The following is an 18,729-nucleotide window of genomic DNA, read 5'->3' on the forward strand; positions in this document are numbered from 1 at the left end:
AAGGTGAATTTCAAGTGCTCTCATGGTTTTGTTGAATAGTTTGTGGTGGTTTGAAGAATGGGCAGCTTGAAGGTTATCTAGAATGAATTTAATGGAATCTAGTAATTCACTATAGACTCCATTATGGAATTGCAAGTCTTTGTTCAATACTTCCTGTAGGGTTAATATGATATCACCACTGGAATATGTCACCTCCGCCGGGACAAATTCCTGAAGGGATGTTGCATTACTGGATTTTACTCCAGAAATGCGCCTTCATGCATTACAAAAGGGTATCCTGCTGGGAACCTTTCGTCTTGAGGAAAGTCCTGTGCAGGTGCTTTCCCCTTGTCCCTCTTCTCTGCCGAAGAAGTCATAATATTCCACTTAGTAGTGGTAGTATTAAATCTTACTTTGTGCTGCCAAGTAAGGGAGAGGATGTTAAGCCAGTTGGCTATAGTTAATAATATGATTGAATATTTTTTTTGAAAGGTGAGAGTAAATAGTATCAATAAAATTCTTTTGAAAAGTATGTTTCAAAAGCCAAAGGTCAATAGTAATATATATTGGTTGTGCCGGACAATGAGTGTTAGGATGACAATGATTAGTTTGGAGAATATTGGAGTAAGAGGAGAACATGCTATGGACAAATTTGGACCAAAGCAAAGACTTGGTCAAAAGCCTAATGCAAAGAATGCTTTTTTGAGTTTTAGCATCCGTAGGGCATACTTTGGTGAAGATATGCTTTTCACTAAGGTTTTTGTCATCATGCAAGTAGTCAACAAAAGAGATATTCATATTGTCAGGGTAGCTATCCTTCATTAGGACACTGTGACAATTGGCAATAATTGTTGGCAACAAATGAGCATAGAGTTGTCAACTAGTCTTCTTAGAGCTATCCTTTTTAATGAAGCTAAGATGTTTATTATTATCAATATGAGTTTCACATTTTGAACAATATTTGAATTTTACTTTCTGTCCAAAAGGATCAGTAGTAAGTCCATCATCTTCAGTAAGAAAAGGGTACAAAGAATTAATAAAAGGCAAACCAAGAATTACTTTGTTAGTCATGTTTTTAACAAGTACAGAGAGGATCTTAAAGCAAACATTATCGTGGCAAATGTGAGCATTGTTTAATTCATACTTGATTTTCATTTTAGTCCCATTAGTAGAAACTAATCTTTCAGTGAATTTTTCAAAATATTTAGAAGGAATCAGTCCTTCTTGAATACAATTAACATCAGTACCAGAATCAATCATGGCAACAACATCAAAAGCATAATCATGAGCAACAACAATTTTGACTTTAGTGTACCATTTGGGCAGCATATGTTTAACAAGAGACAATTGGTTATCAATCAAATTAATCAAGGAACGATCAGAAACATTACCAGAAGGAGAAGCTTGTTGATCAGATTCATCTCCGTCTTTTTGCTCATCATCATCAGATTGGTGTTTATCCATAGTTTTATCAATCTTTAGAATTAACAATTCTTGTTTAAGATGATCATTATCATGTTTAATAGTTTTAACATCATTTTTTAATTGAATTATTTCTTGTTTAACAGTTTTTATTTCATGTTGAAGATCATTAACAGTTACATCTTTTGATTTATTTTTATTAAATCTTTTCAGAGTTTCTTCAAAACTTATCGTAGAATTAGGTCTTTTAACCTTATCTTCTTTTGTTAAGTTTTTCAAAAACTTGTCAAGATAATCTTTCTGCAAATTAGGGTCTTCAATTTTACTTATCATTGTTAATAGTAGATCATCATTCTCTTTACTTTTGGTTAACATTTTAACAGATTTAATCACGTTACAACAAGAATCTCTACAGCCAAGTTTAATATTAGGGGATTTAGAAACATCACTACTGGAGTGATAATCAGAATCCGATGAGGAGGAAAAATCCTCTTTAAAGGAATCAGTTGAAGCAGCAGATTCAAGAATTTGAAATAACTCATTTTGATCATTATTATTAATGTTTAACATGTTCAACTTATTTTTCAACTTATCAGGCTTTTGATTATAGTCTTTACTGAAATGGCCAAATTTGCCACAGTTAAAGCACTTACCTTTACCTGATCTTTGTTTATCATATTTTCGAAAAGCAGATTTGTTTTTTGCATAAAAATCATTGGGTTTAACAAAGTGGGTTTTGTATCTTTTATGCTTTTTATGGGAATAACTTTTGTAAATTTTATCATGTTTACTTTTTACTTTTTGCCTGGAAGGGGCAATAGGAGATAAACCATATTGTTCACAGAAATTACCCATTTCATATTTAGCTTTCTTTTTATCCTTTAACTGTTGTTTTAACCATTTTTCATCATTGCACATATTAATTCCAATTTTCTTAATAGTGCTGAAAATATCACCATAGGTTAAATTATCAAAATCAATAGAATCATTTTTACCAATTAATTCATTTTTTACCTTATGAGCAAAGATAGGAGGCAGACCGTCAATAAACTTCTCTTTCCAATAAGGCTTTGTAGAGTCTTTTCTGAGCATGACTCTAGAAGTAAAAACATCTTGGTACCATCTGTAATCAGACATAGTAGGACATCTCAAATTATTCAAATAATCAGAAATTCGAGACGAAATATTAGATGGAGTACCAACAAAATGTTTGAGAATGGTGTAAACCAAAGTATTGACACCATCAGGAACACCACGGTTAATATTTTTATCAAAAATGGGCATACCATCAGTATCTCTTTTAACAGCATGTTTAATAGATTCTCTGGATTCATCTGTGAGATGTGAATCCCACTATCCACGAAGACAACCAGTAAAACCGGATGCAAGCAAATCAACAATATCAGGATGATCAAGATTGTCATGGTTATTTATGTATGCAATACCAACCATAGACATGTGAGCCATTTTGTTAATAATTTCTTGTTCAAACAAACCATCAATATTCCATTCATAAAGTTTATCAGCAGAAACAAAAAATTGAGTTTGAGAACATCTTTCTTCAAACTGTACATCAGGAGGAGTAGGCTTAGAATTCCAATTTTTTGTAAAAGTTGTGGGATTGGGTTTTCCAACAAATCTTTTAATTTCTGGTAAACTGATGCCATCATCAAAAGCATTTTTAGAAGATTTTGAAGATAATGAGTCAGAATTTGTGTTGTCATCAAAAACAATTTCTTTCTCATTTCTTGAAATAGCACAAGCAGCGCTTCTAGAAGTAGAAGTTTGCTCGGTTTTAACCTTTAAATCAGCAAGCATTTTTTCAATCTTTTCAACAGTTGATCCTTGGGAATTAACTAAATCAAAAGTCTTACTCTGAGAAGTTTTAAAATCAATATTTTTTCTTTGACTAGGTAAATCAATCAAAGGTTTCTCAGGTTTTTCAACAATTTTTTCTTCAATACGGTCAAGTTGTTGACCAATAATATGCAAAGATTCATTAGTAAAATTGTTTTGTTCAATAATGGCAAAAACATGAGTTTTATTATTAGCAATTTTGAAAGGGGAGGCTTTCACCTCAGTACTTTCTTTTTCATTTTTGCAAGTAATCAAAACAGTTTCAAGGGGTGGATGACTGGCTTTAACAACAGTTTTTTCATGTTTAACAAAAACAGATTTTTTTACTACGTTCAAGTAATTGGTATGAACCTCATTTCTTGAAACATAATAATTCTCAAGATAGTCAAACAATAAAATGTGTTGTTTTAACAAATTTATTTTTTCTCTCCATTTCCTTTTGATTCTGTCTTTTTCAGACTGAGCAAAAGTACTTTGGTAATACTTTCTTTTATCATGGTTTGTTTTGGAAAAGAATTCATTACTTAAAGCAACCATATCAATTTGAAAAGGAGGGGTTTCAACATCCATATCCATCAAATTTATCACACGCAGATATTTAAAAGGAGGAGGAGGTTCAATAAGTGGAAAATCAGATCTAGAAGGAGCCTCAGATTTTGCATCTTCTTCTTCTTCTTGATCATATTTTGGGAGAAACTCAGGTTTAGTTGAATAATAAGTATTGCTAACCTGGGAATTGTTGCTAGCAACTCCTTTTAGCTTTAAATCAAGTGGTTCAAAATTCTTTTTCAAAAATTCGTCAACATCAGCATTTCTTTTAACAATACTTTCAGATCCAACAAAGGACTTTCTTCCTTCATTGATTCTTAAAGGTTTGTGAGTAGGAAAACATTTGGTATCATCAAAAAATATTTTAACAGTTCCATTAGTGTATTGTGCAATTTTAGTAAGATCAAGTTCATCAAAAACAGGTTTAACAGGTGGTGCAACTTGTTCCAAAGTCCATTCTTTGGGAAGAGTAATATCTTGCCATTGAATCATTTTAGGGATTTGGATCTTAGCATCAGGGGTGGAACATTGAATCAACATAGTTTTTCCAGCAGGATCACGTCCTCTAGACCGAGGAGTTAGTTGGGAATCAAACAATCTATAAAAAATTCGGTAAATAAGAGTAAAAGGTCTACTACCATCATCCATATCATAACCAGAAGTCAATATATTCAAAGTTAAAGCTTTAATAATATTAGGATCATCAAGAGCAAGAGCAAGATCAGGATAACAATCAAAGTAAACAGGACCATCATACAAAGAAGCAGTAATCATTCCAAGAATGCTATCATTAAATTTCTTAAATCTAGCATCACGTAAACACATAAGCACAGAAGCATCAATTCCTTTTCTTGTTAAAGGTTTAACAGCAACTTGAACCAAACCAATGTGTAAATATTTAGGATTTTTCTTGGACAAAAACTCATTAATATTTTTCTTGGAAAATAAACAACATTTTTCATGAGTTTTAGAAATAGAAAATGTTTGTTCAACAGTTCTAGCTCTATATTCAGAGAAAATACTTTTTTCAGTCCAGTTAAGATCATAAATAGATTTAGTAGAAATCTTAGGAATATTCCATTTTCTAAAATCTGGGTACTCACTTTCTCCAACAGTGAGGTCTTCTTCATTTACAATATCAGGAGGACAACCAGTCCTAGAGCTAATAGAGGAGTTGGATCTCCACATCCTATCAATATCTATCTTAGTTATAACACTCAATTATCATGTTTTTCTCACAGCCGTTGCATTTCGTAACACATACCGGTCATTAACCCTATTCCTCTCACGCCCTCACGCTTTCCTGGCTTCACGGGCCTTACTGTTCGGATCTGGGACTTTTTACAATGGCGGTGGCGCCAACGATGGCAAGATCAACACAACAACGAAGTATCACAAGGTTAGATAGATATTGATAGGATGTGGAGATCCGACTCCTCTGTTAGCTCTAGGACTGGTTGTCCTCCTGATATTGTAAATGAAGAAGACCTCACTGTTGGAGAAAGTGAGTACCCAGATTTTAGAAAATGGAATATTGGTGGTTTGTCTGAACAAGAAATTATTAACAAAATGGCTCACATGTCTATGGTTGGTATTGCATACATAAATAATCATGACAATCTTGATCATCTTGATATTGTTGATTTGCTTGCATCTGGTTTTACTGGTTCTCTTCGAGGATGGTGGGATTCACATCTCACAGAAGAATCCAGAGAATCTATTAAACATGCTGTTAAAAGAGATAACAACTGCTTGGCTGGTTCTACCGCCTTACTTTCAATTATAATTTACTTTGAATTATTCCATATATCTGCTATCTGTTGTGCTTCCGCTTTCTGTGTTGTCGTCCTTCCCCCATTATGGTATCAGAGCCATTCTTTCCTTTGCCGATAGTGTTGTTGTGTCTTTCATATTCTGTCCGTGTCTGCCTGACCTTGTGATACTTCGTTGTTGTGTTGATCTTGCCGTCGTTGGCGCCACCGCCATTGTAAAAAGTCCCAGATCCGAACAGTAAGGCCCGTGAAGCCAGGAGAGCGTGAGGGCGTGAGAGGAATAGGGTTGATGACCGGTATGTGTTACGAAATGCAACGGCTGTGAGAAAAACATGATAATTGAGTGTTATAAATAAGATAGATATTGATAGGATGTGGAGATCCGACTCCTCTGTTAGCTCTAGGACTGGTTGTCCTCCTGATATTGTAAATGAAGAAGACCTCATTGTTGGAGAAAGTGAGTACCCAGATTTTAGAAAATGGAATATTCCTAAGATTTCTACTAAATCTGTTTATGATCTTAACTGGACTGAAAAAAGTATTTTCTCTGAATATAGAGCTAGAACTGTTGAACAAACCTTTTCTATTTCTAAAACTCATGAAAAATGTTGTTTATTTTCCAAGAAAAATATTAACGAGTTTTTATCCAAGAAAAATCTTAAATATTTACACATTGGTTTGGTTCAAGTTGCTGTTAAACCTTTAACAAGAAAATGAATTGATGCTTCTGTGCTTATGTGTTTACATGATGCTAGATTTAAGAAATTTAATGATAGCATTCTTGGCATGATTACTGCTTCTTTGTGTGATGGTCCTGTTTACTTTGATTGTTATCCTGATCTTGCTCTTGATTTAGATGATCCTAATATTATTAAAGCTTTAACTTTGAATATATTGACTTCTGGTTATGATATGGATGATGGTAGTAGACCTTTTACTCTTATTTACCGAATTTTTTATAGATTGCTTGATTCTCAGCTAACTCCTCGGTCTAGAGGACGTGATCCTGCTGGAAAAACTATGTTAATTCAATGTTCCACCCCTAATGCTAAGATCTAAATTCCTAAAATGATTCAATGGCAAGATATTACTCTTCCCAAAGAATGGACTTTGGAACAAGTTGCACCACCTGTTAAACCTGTTTTTGATGAACTTGATCTTACTAAAATTGCACAATACACTGATGGAACTGTTAAAATATTTTTTGATGATACCAAATGTTTTCCTACTCACAAACCTTTAAGAATCAATGAAGGAAGAAAATCCTTTGTTGGATCTGAAAGTATTGTTAAAAGAAATGCTGATGTTGACGAATTTTTGAAAAATAATTTTGAACCACTTGATTTAAAGTTAAAAGGAGTTGCTAGCAACAATTTCCAGGTTAGCAATACTTATTATTCAACTAAACCTGAGTTTCTCCCAAAATATGATCAAGAAGATGAAGAAAAGGCAAAATCTGAGGCTCCTTCTGGATCTGATTTTCCACCTATTGAACCTCCTCCTCCTTTTAAACATCTGCGTGTGATAAATTTGATGGATATGGATGTTGAAACCCCTGCTTTTCAAATTGATATGGTTGCTTTAAGTAATGAATTCTTTTCTAAAGCAAACCGTGATAAAAGAAAGTATTACCAAAGTACTTTTGCTCAGTCTGAAAAAGACAGAATCAAAAGGAAATGGAGAGAAAAAATGAATTTGTTAAAACAACACATTTTGTTTTTTGACTATCTTGAGAACTATTATGTTTTAAGAAATGAGGTTCATACCAATTACTTGAACGTAATAAAAAAATCTGCTTTTGTTAAACATGATAAAACTGTTGTTAAATCCAGTCATCCACTCTTGAAACTGTTTTGATTACTTGCAAAAATGATAAAGAAAGCACTGAGGTGAAAGCCTCCCCTTTCAAAATTGTTGATGATAAAATTCCTGTTTTTGCCTTTATTGAACAAAACAATTTTACTAATGAATCTTTGCATATTATTGGTCAACAGCTTGATCGTATTGAAGAAAAAATTGTTGAAAAACCTGCTGTTTCAAAACCTGAGAAACCTTTGATTGATTTACCCAGTCAAAAAAAAAATATTGATTTTAAAACTTCCCAGAGTAAGACTTTTGATTTAGTTAATTCCCAAGGATCAACTGTTGAAAAGATTGAAAAAATGCTTGCTGATTTAAACGTCAAAACCGAGCAAACTTCTACTTCTAGAAGCGCTGCTTGTGCTATTTCAAGAAATGAGAAAGAAATTGTTTCTGATGACGACACAAATTCTGACTCATTATCTTCAAAATATTCTAAAAATGCTTTTGATGATGGCATAAGTTTACCTAAAATTAAAAGATTTGTTGGAAAACCCAATCCCGCGTCTTTTACAAAAAATTGGTATTCTAAACCGACTCCCCCTGATGTACAGTTTGAAGAAAGATCTTCTCAAACTCAATTTTTTGTTTTTGCTGATAAACTTTATGAATGGAATATTGATGGTTTGTCTGAACAAGAAATTATTAACAAAATGGCTCACATGTCTATGGTTGGTATTGCATATATAAATAACCATGACAATCTTGATCATCCTGATATTGTTGATTTGCTTGCATATGGTTTTACTGGTTCTCTTCGAGGATGGTGGGATTCACATCTCACAGAAGAATCCAGAGAATCTATTAAACATGCTGTTAATAGAGATACTGATGGTATGCCCATTTTTGATGAAAATATTAACCGTGGTGTTCCCGATGGTGTCAATACCTTGGTTTACACCATTCTCAAACATTTTGTTGGTACTCCATCTAATATTTCGTCCCAAATTTTTGATTATTTGAATAATTTGAGATGTCCTACTATGTCTGATTACAGATGGTATCAAGATGTATTTACTTCCAGAGTCATGCTTAGAAAAGACTCTACGAAGCCTTATTGGAAAGAGAAGTTTATTGACAGTCTGCCTCCTATCTTTGCTCATCAGGTAAAAAATGAATTAATTGGTAAAAATGATTCTATTGATTTTGATAATTTAACCTATGGTGATATTTTCAGCACTATTAAAAAAATTGGAATTAATATGTGCAATAATGAAAAATGGTTAAAACAATAGTTAAAAGATAAAAAGAAAGCTAAATATGAAATGAGTAATTTCTGTGAACAATATGGTTTACCTTCTATTTCCCCTTCTAGGCAAAAAGGAAAAAGTAAATATGATAAGGTTTACAAAAGTTATTCCCATAAAAAGTATAAAAGATACAGAACCTACTTTGTTAAACCCAATGATTTTTATGCTAAAAACAAATCTGCTTTTCGAAAACATGATAAACAAAGATCAGGTAAAGGTAAGTGCTTTAACTGTGGCAAATTTGGCCATTTCAGTAAAGACTGTAACCAAAAGCCTGGTAAGTTGAAAAATAAGTTGAACATGTTAAACATTAATAATAATGATCAAAATGAGTTATTTCAAATTCTTGAATCTGCTGTTTCAACTGATTCTTTTGAAGAGGATTTTTTCTCCTCATCTGATTCTAATTATCACTACCGTAGTGATGTTTCTAAATCCCCTAATATTAAACTTGGCTGTAGAGATTCTTGTTGTAACGTGATTAAATCTATTAAAATGTTAACCAAAAGTAAAGAAAATGATGACCTATTATTAACAATGATAAGTAAAATTGAAGACCCTAATTTACAGAAAGATTATCTTGACAAGTTTTTGAAAAACTTAACAAAAGAAGATAAGGTTAAAAGACCTAATTCTACGATAAGTTTTGAAGAAACTCTGAAAAGATTTAATAAAAATAAATCAAAAGATGTAACTGTTAATGATCTTCAACATGAAATAAAAACTGTTAAACAAGAAATAATTCAGTTAAAAAATGAAGTTAAAACTATTAAACATGATAATGATCATCTTAAACAAGAATTGTTAATTCTAAAGATTGATAAAACTATGGATAAACACCAATCTGATGATGATGAGCAAAAAAGCGGAGATGAATCTGATCAACAAGCTTCTCCTTCTGGTAATGTTTCTGATCGTTCCTTGATTAATTTGATTGATAACTAATTGTCTCTTGTTAAACATATGCTGCCCAAATGGTACACTAAAGTCAAAATTGTTGTTGCTCATGATTATGCTTTTGATGTTGTTGCCATGATTGATTCTGGTGCTGATGTTAATTGTATTAAAAAAGAACTGATTCCTTCTAAATATTTTGAAAAATCCACTAAAAGATTAGTTTCTGTTAATGGGACTAAAATGAAAATCAAGTATGAATTAAACAATGCTCACATTTGCCATGATAATGTTTGCTTTAAGATCCCCTCTGTACTTGTTAAAAACATGACTGACAAAGTAATTCTTGGTTTGCCTTTTATTAATTCTTTGTACCATTTTCTTACTGAAGATGATGGACTTACTACTGATCCTTTTGGACAGAAAGTAAAATTCAAATTTTGTTCAAAATGTGAAACTCATATTGATAATAATAAACATCTTAGCTTCATTAAAAAGGATAGCTCTAAGAAGACTAGTGGACAACTCTATGCTCATTTGTTGCCAACAATTATTGCCAATTGTCACAGTGTCCTGATGAAGAATAGCTACCCTGACAATATGAATATCTCTTTTGTTGACTACTTGCATTATGACAAAAACCTTAGTGAAAAGCATATCTTCACCAAAGTATGCCCTACGGATGCTAAAACTCAAAAAAGCATTCTTTGCATTAGGCTTTTGACCAAGTCTTTGCTTTGGTCCAAATTTGTCCATAGCATGTTCTCCTCTTACTCCAATATTCTCCAAACTAATCATTGTCATCCTAACACTCATTGTCCGGCACAACCAATATATATTACTATTGACCTTTGGCTTTTGAAACATACTTTTCAAAAGAATTTTATTGATACTATTTACTCTCACTTTTCAAAAAAATATTCTATCATATTATTAACTATAGCCAACTGGCTTAACATCCTTTCCCTTACTTGGCAGCACAAAGTAAGTTTTAATACTACCACTTCTAAGTGGATTATTATGACTTCTTCGGCAGAGAAAAGGGACAAGGGGAAAGCACCTGCACAGGACTTTCCTCAAGACGAAAGGTTCCCAGCGGGATACCCTTTTGTAATGCATGAAGGCGCATCTTTTGGAGTAAAATCCAGTAATGCAACATCTCTTCAGGAATTTGTCCCGGCGGATGTGATATATTCCAGTGGTGATATCATATTAACCCTACAGGAAGTATTGAACAAAGACTTGCAATTTCATAATGGAGTGTATAGTGAATTACCAGATTCCATTAAATTCATTCTAGATAACCTTTAAGCTGCCCATTCTTCAAACCACCACAAACTATTCAACAAAACCATGAGAGCACTTGAAATTCACCTTGTTAACATTACTACCCAAATTGTTGACCCTACTACTGAAAATTCAGCCTTTGCCGACCAACTTTTTAATTGCCTTGTTTACGCCCAAAACCATCATGATGAATCAAACCTGATTAGTCAACTCTTTGGCAAAGAGGAAATCCATTCAATGGATAGAAAGACTATAATGGGTACTGATTTTGCTAGATTGAGTCTAAAAAACCAATCTTTGTTTAAAAGTGTTGTTGCCAACTTGCCTCCAGAAGTACAAACTTGTATTTTTGAAAGCAAGGCTATGACTAAAGATCTTGATCTTTGGTTAAAACATTTCAAAACCCTTGTCTCAATTGCCCCTACCATTGTTGAACCTGATGGCCCCAACAAAGGCTACCTGAAAAAGAAATGGGGAAAATACTTTGGGAGTAGTCTCAGAGTACATGAAAAAACCCATCCTTTCCCTGGCCTTTTGATTAATTATGAAGATGGTTCTGATAATGATCCCTTCTGGCTTTCTCAAATGTTTGAATTTGGTTTCATCAGACTCATCAAATTAACAAGCCATGATCAAATTAACCAATTTCCTGATATTATCCAAAAGGCTGTTGTAGATGTTACAGTAACCCCTTATGTTTCCACCCGATGTTGGAGTACTTTGCCCAAATGGGAAAAGAATAATTGGATGAATGTTCAACCTTCCAAGCATCTTGTTTTAATCAATGGATATACTTACCAAGGCCAATGGTATGAAGGAAATGCTTATGTTTCACATAGGCATCCCTATGCTCTTGCTGAATGTTGGAGAAGTTACTTTAATAATCGAATTCTTGATGTCTCTGAAGAATTATGGAAAGACTACCATTTCTTTGGTTGTACAGACAGAATTTCAGTTTTTATTAACAAACCTTATGCTTCTGCGGTCCGGCACTTACAATGGGTAGAACATGATGACCCAAGAATATTTCTCACAAGAGATCCTGTTTACGAACCATTAATGTATTGTGATTTCTGTAACCAATATTCAACTTATCATGAACATGAATGCAATGATGATCCCCCATGGGATCCCTCTCCAGGGGACCCTTATGATGGTTACCCATCTGATGCAGCTTCTACCTAGAAGCATAGTGATCCCAGTTCAAGACTTTCTTATTGGTCTAGCCAGATGATACTACAATATTCACTAGTTACTATTTGTCGAAGATGCTTTCCTGATAATAATGATTTCTCCTTATCTATAAGACAAACCATTCTCGCACCATCACTACGTACTAACTTTCCTCCATTGTTGACTTTCCAAGATGAAGACTTCTCCAAAAGATAAAGCTATTTACTTGCTATTTTGCTGATATTTTGGGCACATCATGCCAAACTACTTTCGGTCTCAAAAGCTGATCTGATTCCTTCCGGATATTGCTACTGATGCCCCTCATGGGTCCTGATGTGAATAATAAAATGTCACTATTTGCTTTGTACTATTTACTGCTTTATTCATATATATATATATATACACACACACACACACACACACACACACACACAAGTTTTACTTACTACAAATTTACATTTTTTTTTTGTCTCATTTTTTTAAAACAACTTATTTTTTTGGGAGGCATTTTGAAAATATGTTCTTTTATCTTTTATCTCTAATTTCTTTTTATTTATTTAAAAACGACGTCGTTCCTTTCAATCTGTTTGTGGGGTATATAAATAAGGGAAACCGATTTGCCAACCCTTTGCCTTTGATACTCGACGACGCTCAGCTGGGCTCCGCTCTACTATCTGCAAACTTCGGCCACAACATGTCAACAACAACGAAAGCAACAATGAGCTTCTAACAACGTCATAGGTTTGTTTCTCACGTCACTTTTCTCTCTCTCTCTCTCTCTTTGTAGTTATTGAAGTATGATAATCTTGCTTCTTAATTGTACCAACAAATTTAGTCCTACTATGTTATCTACTTTTATTTGACTACTTCGTTGCTATGGAAAAAGAAAATTCACAATTTGAAAATTTCATAGTTTTTTTTTTTTTTTTTTTGGGAAACCAAACAGGGCCTTATTGTTTGTATGGCTAAAAGTTTCACTTTCACCTCAGTTCTTTTCCTCACTGAAATACAAAATTTCTGTTAGTTGGTACAGCCATTGTTCGACAAAATGCCTCAATCAGTGTGGAAATGGGTTTTGTTTGGTTTCAAGTGTTAAATAATAAGAGATTTCATTGTAATTATAGTGGTCATAATAAGAAACTATATAGTGAATGATAAGTTGTAAAATTTGCGTTTTGCATGAGCTCCACAATCTGGGCGTTGAAGAGATGAAGCCCTGAAAGTTACACATTGAAAAAATGATGATGTTATTACTTTGTTAAAATAATGAATATATGGTAGCTTGATTCTGTTGTTATAAGAGGATTGTAATTTCATGGAAACTTTTGGATTATATATTTGTAATGAAAATGCTTAGCATTGTCTGCTCTAGCTGATCTACATTTATGAATTTCTTGGTTGAACATGAGAGCTGAAATATTGAGTTATTAGTGCCCATTACTTAATTTTCATTTCTTTATTGAACTTAATTGGTGGGAATATATTTCTTTTTAATTGGTATTCATATCTTACAACCATTTCAGTGTATTTTGTATGTGCTTTTGGGTCGTAGTTGAATAACTTGCTCTTGCATGCATAGAAGCTAGAAGACATCTATTTTGTTGCATTATTGTAACACTGACTCCTTTGTATTTGCTGTTATCCATTTAAAATTGCAGCTTGAGGGGTTCTAGTCTCTGTTTAGGTTCAAAGGCTATTAGCAGCCATTGATTTTCATATGCTGCTGGGATAAGCTATTGCATACAGGCAAAATAATTACTGATAAGGAAAACTTTACAAAGGATGCCAACATTAGCTGCATCCAGGTTGCTCCTTGTTGGAGAGTCATTTCCTTTCCAAAAGTTATCACATGTGTCTAGGACAGCTTGGTTACACAGAAGTATACGTTTTCTAAGTAGAGTTGAGCGGGACCATGGGCCCCTCACTCTTACGAACCTTGGGTTCAAGAGTGAATTTGAAACAACAGACAAGAACAATACCCAAAAACCTAAGCAGATGAGTTCTCCTGTTGAATTTCCTAACAGAAAGCGCAATGCAGTTGGAAGCAAGGGAATCAAGGCAGTTGGGACAAAAAAGTTGCTTGGAATAGAGTCTGCTCCATTTTCAGCAAAGTCATTTTCCGAGCTTGGCCTCCCACCTCCATTAATTGAGAGGTTAGCAACTGAGGGCTTTGCAGTTCCTACTGATGTACAGTCTACAGCAATTCCTACCATACTTAAGAATCAAGATGTTGTGATTCAGTCTTACACTGGTTCTGGAAAGACATTAGCATATCTTGTTCCTATACTCTGTGAAGTAGGTCCACTGGGGAAGAAACCTTCTGATGATAATAGCAAATCTGTGAAGAAAATGGAGATAGAAGCAGTAATTGTGGCTCCCTCTAGGGAGCTGGGCATGCAAATAGTAAGGGAGTTTGAGAAGATTTTGGGACCTATAAACAAAAAAGTGGTTCAGCAGCTTGTAGGGGGTGCAAATCGATCAAGGCAGGAAGAAGCTCTCAAGAAAAACAAGCCAGCCATTATTGTTGGTACACCAGGTCGGATTGCGGAGATCAGTGCAGCTGGAAAGCTTCACACCCATGGGTGTCGTTTCTTGGTCTTAGATGAAGTGGATGAGCTACTTTCATTTAATTTTCGAGAGGACATGCACCGGATACTGGAACATGTGGGTAGGAGATCAGGTGCAGATCCACATGCGCCAAAAAGCCCACTTGCCCAACGGGCTGAGCGTCAGACTATCATGGTGTCTGCAACTGTGCCATTCTCAGTAATAAGAGCAGCTAGGAGCTGGGGGCATGACCCACTTCTTGTCCAAGCCAAAAAGGTCATCCCACTTGAATCCGTCCTTCCCTCTGGTCCGGTTAATTTGACCGAGCCTACTTCCAGTTCAAGTTCAAATTCAAATTTGCAGGCTCAGGCAACTGTGGAAAGCCTACCGCCCTCCTTGAAACACTACTATTGTGTAACAAAGTTACAGCACAAGGTTGATACATTGCGAAGATGTGTACATGCGCTTGATGCCAAGTCTGTAATAGCTTTCATGAACCACACTAAGCAGCTGAAGGATGCTGTCTTCAAGCTAGAGGCACGTGGGATGAATGCTGCCGAGCTACATGGGGATCTTGGAAAGCTTGGTAGATCTACAATTTTAAAAAAATTCAAGAATGGGGAGGTTAGGGTTTTGGTGACAAATGAACTTTCAGCCAGGGGTTTAGATGTGGCAGAATGTGATCTTGTGGTTAATTTGGACTTACCCACAGATTCCATTCATTATGCACATCGAGCTGGCCGGACGGGTCGGCTTGGCAGGAAGGGTACTGTGGTGACCATGTGTGAAGAGCCAGAAGTTTTTGTCGTGAAGAAGCTGCAGAAGCAGCTCGGAATTCCCATTCCAGCTTGTGAGTTCAAAGAGAGCCAGCTTGTTGTCACTGAAGAATTGAAAAATCCAGTTGTAAGGTGACCATACATTTTACCCTCTCCTTGAATCATTCTCTCAGTAAAATCTAGGGGGTAGTCCATTCTTGTATCAGTTGCTAGTTGCAAAGATCAATCCACCAAACAGAGGCTCCATATAATTTACAATTTTGTGTAGAACTTGAATTTCATAATGACTTATTGAATACCATTGATTCAGACAAAAATTGTTAGAATAATGGTTAAATGATTAGTTCGCCATTTTCTAATACTTAAAGCTTTTGGAACAAGTGGTAATTTATAATGATATCATAGTAGGTGGTTCTAACTTTGAATCCTGTCTCTGCTATTTCCTAATAGCTTATGCTTTTGAGGCAAGTGGTAAAAATACACTGGAATTAGATTCTGGTCACTGTTTGACTGTCATAACATAGAAGTTACCATATAACTTGTTTAGCACGTTCTAAACTTCCTAGTTGAAAGATAAGGTTCTAACTTGCTGTTTACCCTGAGATGACCTAGATTATTTCTGAAAGGTAATGTGATTTTTTTTTTCTAGATCTTTCATTTTTATTTTTTAATTAAATTGATTTGAATGAATGAAAAACAATACATTGATAATTTTAGCAATTTCTTGGACGATGAGACAATGACGAATCAGCATTCAATTGTATTGAAAGCTATTCCATTGGAGAAGTATCATAATTGATTAACATTACAACATAAGTAAGAAGAAGAAGAAGAAGAAGAAGAAGAAGAAGAAGAAGAGAGGATTATTCTGCTGTTTTCTACTAAAGCAGAGAAGTTGCTCGAGAAGCTGATCGGGTTATACAATATTTGCACAAGCAACCTGAAGCATCACCAGATGATCCTCTTACAAAGCTTGTAGCCTGAGAAGAGACCGCAAGTGGCAATTGCAAGGAAAGTTACAAAGGACATACTCATGGCAATGATGGTTGCCTTCCAGAGTGATTCAGTGTGCTCAATGCGTTGAATAGCTGGTATTGCTACTGAGGATGACGAAATGAGAAGGTAACCCACCAACTGTCAAATGCTACCAATGAATCAGCCTTCTCAGGGAGATATTTTATGCTTAGAAAATGGATATTTTAATTATTGGAAGAAACTTTTCTTAATTGAAAGCATTCCAACTACCTGATCAAGAATGAAGCTAATGTAGTCTGAGATAATATCTGGGATGAGAATGCCTCTATAGGTAATGTCACAGACACCTTTGAAAAGTTGGAAAGCCGAGTAGATGAAAGTAAATATGGTTACAATAAAGCAGTACCTACATAGAGATAATCAACGAAATAATATTAACTTGTACTATTATAGCAAAGATATTCCCATGCACTGTTATGCGGGGTTCACCTAGTGAAGTAACAGCGAGCTTATATGGTAGCCTGATCGTTTTCTTGTGAGTAGGATTTGAACCAGCTTGATTCTTGTTATAAAAAAGGTGTCGTTAATTTATTATTGTACCTGGTTTTGCTATTGATGTGCTAGATGTAAGGTAGTAGGATGTTAATCACTAACCTCAAAATCTATCACCCAATATGGTACTTTATACCGGAATCATTTCTGTTTTACAATTCTACACATAATTCAACATCGATCAGAAAACAAGGATCTAATTGGACGCTGGATTGGACCAAATTTTACATATATTGGATTTTGATTAGAAAGTCTTTTAACTTTCAAAAAAGTTTGGCCTTGTGAAAATGGACTTGGCTTGGGTCTAGTGTCTAGTTGCATTGAACACATAAAGATAATGACACGCTTTCACTTTGGACATGTGTCATCATCTTGACAAGTTCAGTGTAACTGAACACTGGACCTAAGCCTTGCGAAAATAATCCTTGGAAAGTAGGTTTTTGCCTAACCATAGGTCAAATTGGCTTCCACGTCCCAACTCCCCAAATACACCAATACACACCTAACAAGAATTAAATGAAAAGAAGCCTCTCTCTCTCACCAAGGAAGTTAATCATTTGTGCTTACATTAATTCTGGGTACTCATTGAAGCTAGAAGGTGCTCTGCCTTTTTTCTTTGGTGTTGATGTGGTCAGTGAGAAAGCGCACGCAAAGGAGAAAATAAGTGCTGAGAACCGAAGGATGAGAGAGCAAAGATGGATAGAAGGTCTAGTGTTCGACCTGGCAGAGGCAGTTGAGAAAGTGAATGGCGATGGCGTTGGGAATGGCTGTTGGGCAAGAGAACTAGCTGCCATTGGTGAAACACCGGCCATTGATCTAGAATCAATCACTAACACATCACTTTCTTTCTTCATTGTATTCTTCTTTTTCTTTGCTTCTGATGATTTCGGGGACTACTCTCTAAGTTTGATTTATGTTAGAGCTCTGTTCTCCCAATAATGGGTACATTGATAGCCATTTCCATACAACTTCAAGGAAATCAGCTTGTTATAATGGTTAATGGTCACTTGTCCAAGGTTAATAAGAAAATATAAAGTTAAGAATCTTTTTAGAAAAAAGCTCTGAAAATTCTAAACAAAAGAAGACACATGAGCAAGAAAAGACTGCTTTGCCAATGCTAGCTTACATAAGCATGCTAGAGATGGGATGGGATCGCCAAATCACTGCTTAATTTAAAAAGGAGGCAGGTTGTGGATTGGAAAGAGAAATTTAATGTCGACTTTCCTTGGTCAACTTTAATTTATCGTTTATATTGTAATGTGAGCCATAAACTTCTTGCACTCAATATTCTACTCAACATTATTATTATTTTAAAGAAGTTTATCCATGCTTCGTCATCATCCTAATCTATCGGTTTCCTGCAAGAACATTATACTAACAAGAAATACCGATAAAAAGGTAGGTTTATCCAAAGTTGCGTAGAAAAAAGAGACCTGCCATGTCAGCTTTGTAGTTTTTTTTTTTTGAGAAGCGTTAGCTTTGTAGTTTGTTACGCAATTTGCACGCACAATTTCAGGATGCATTCAGCTACCTACTTCCCCAAACAATAGGGCATAAGATAAGATGAGAGGTTTTGCTATGTGATTTGCATCATTACCAAGAAGCTTATTTTTGAGTGTGAAATTCAACCTCCATGGTCAGCAACTGGGACCGAATGCTGATAAGGTTTTGGTAGTGGACAGAAGCTAGGAGAATAATTATAAAGATATACCTCAATCACACACCTAATTTCATAATTTTTCATAACTTGTTGACTTATGTGATTGCAAGTGGACACTTTCTGCCCATATAGACCCACCACTTTTTGTCAACTACTCACAGTTGCAAAAGTCAACA

The 18,729-nt window shown here is 34.8% G+C and overlaps 2 protein-coding genes across 2 annotated transcripts; one reads left to right on the top strand and one right to left on the bottom strand.

Annotated features, from left to right (window-relative positions):
- Positions 1-12,671: 12,671 nt before the first annotated feature.
- On the top strand, positions 12,672-15,683 carry LOC142612915 (DEAD-box ATP-dependent RNA helicase 47, mitochondrial). Its single transcript, XM_075785087.1, has 2 exons — positions 12,672-12,784; positions 13,702-15,683. The coding sequence occupies exon 2, from the start codon at positions 13,826-13,828 to the stop codon at positions 15,500-15,502; it is 1,677 nt and encodes a 558-aa protein (XP_075641202.1). The 5' UTR covers positions 12,672-12,784; positions 13,702-13,825; the 3' UTR covers positions 15,503-15,683.
- Positions 15,684-16,213: 530 nt separating this feature from the next.
- LOC142612917 (CASP-like protein 4A4) lies at positions 16,214-18,136 on the bottom strand. The gene is made up of 3 exons (XM_075785089.1): positions 17,461-18,136; positions 16,612-16,747; positions 16,214-16,500 (listed from the first exon to the last, which is right to left on the bottom strand). The coding sequence occupies exons 1-3, from the start codon at positions 17,745-17,747 to the stop codon at positions 16,315-16,317; spliced, it is 609 nt and encodes a 202-aa protein (XP_075641204.1). The 5' UTR covers positions 17,748-18,136; the 3' UTR covers positions 16,214-16,314.
- Positions 18,137-18,729: the final 593 nt, after the last annotated feature.

Source organism: Castanea sativa, chromosome 10 (assembly GCF_040712315.1).
Source record: "Castanea sativa cultivar Marrone di Chiusa Pesio chromosome 10, ASM4071231v1".
NCBI lineage: Eukaryota > Viridiplantae > Streptophyta > Magnoliopsida > Fagales > Fagaceae > Castanea > Castanea sativa.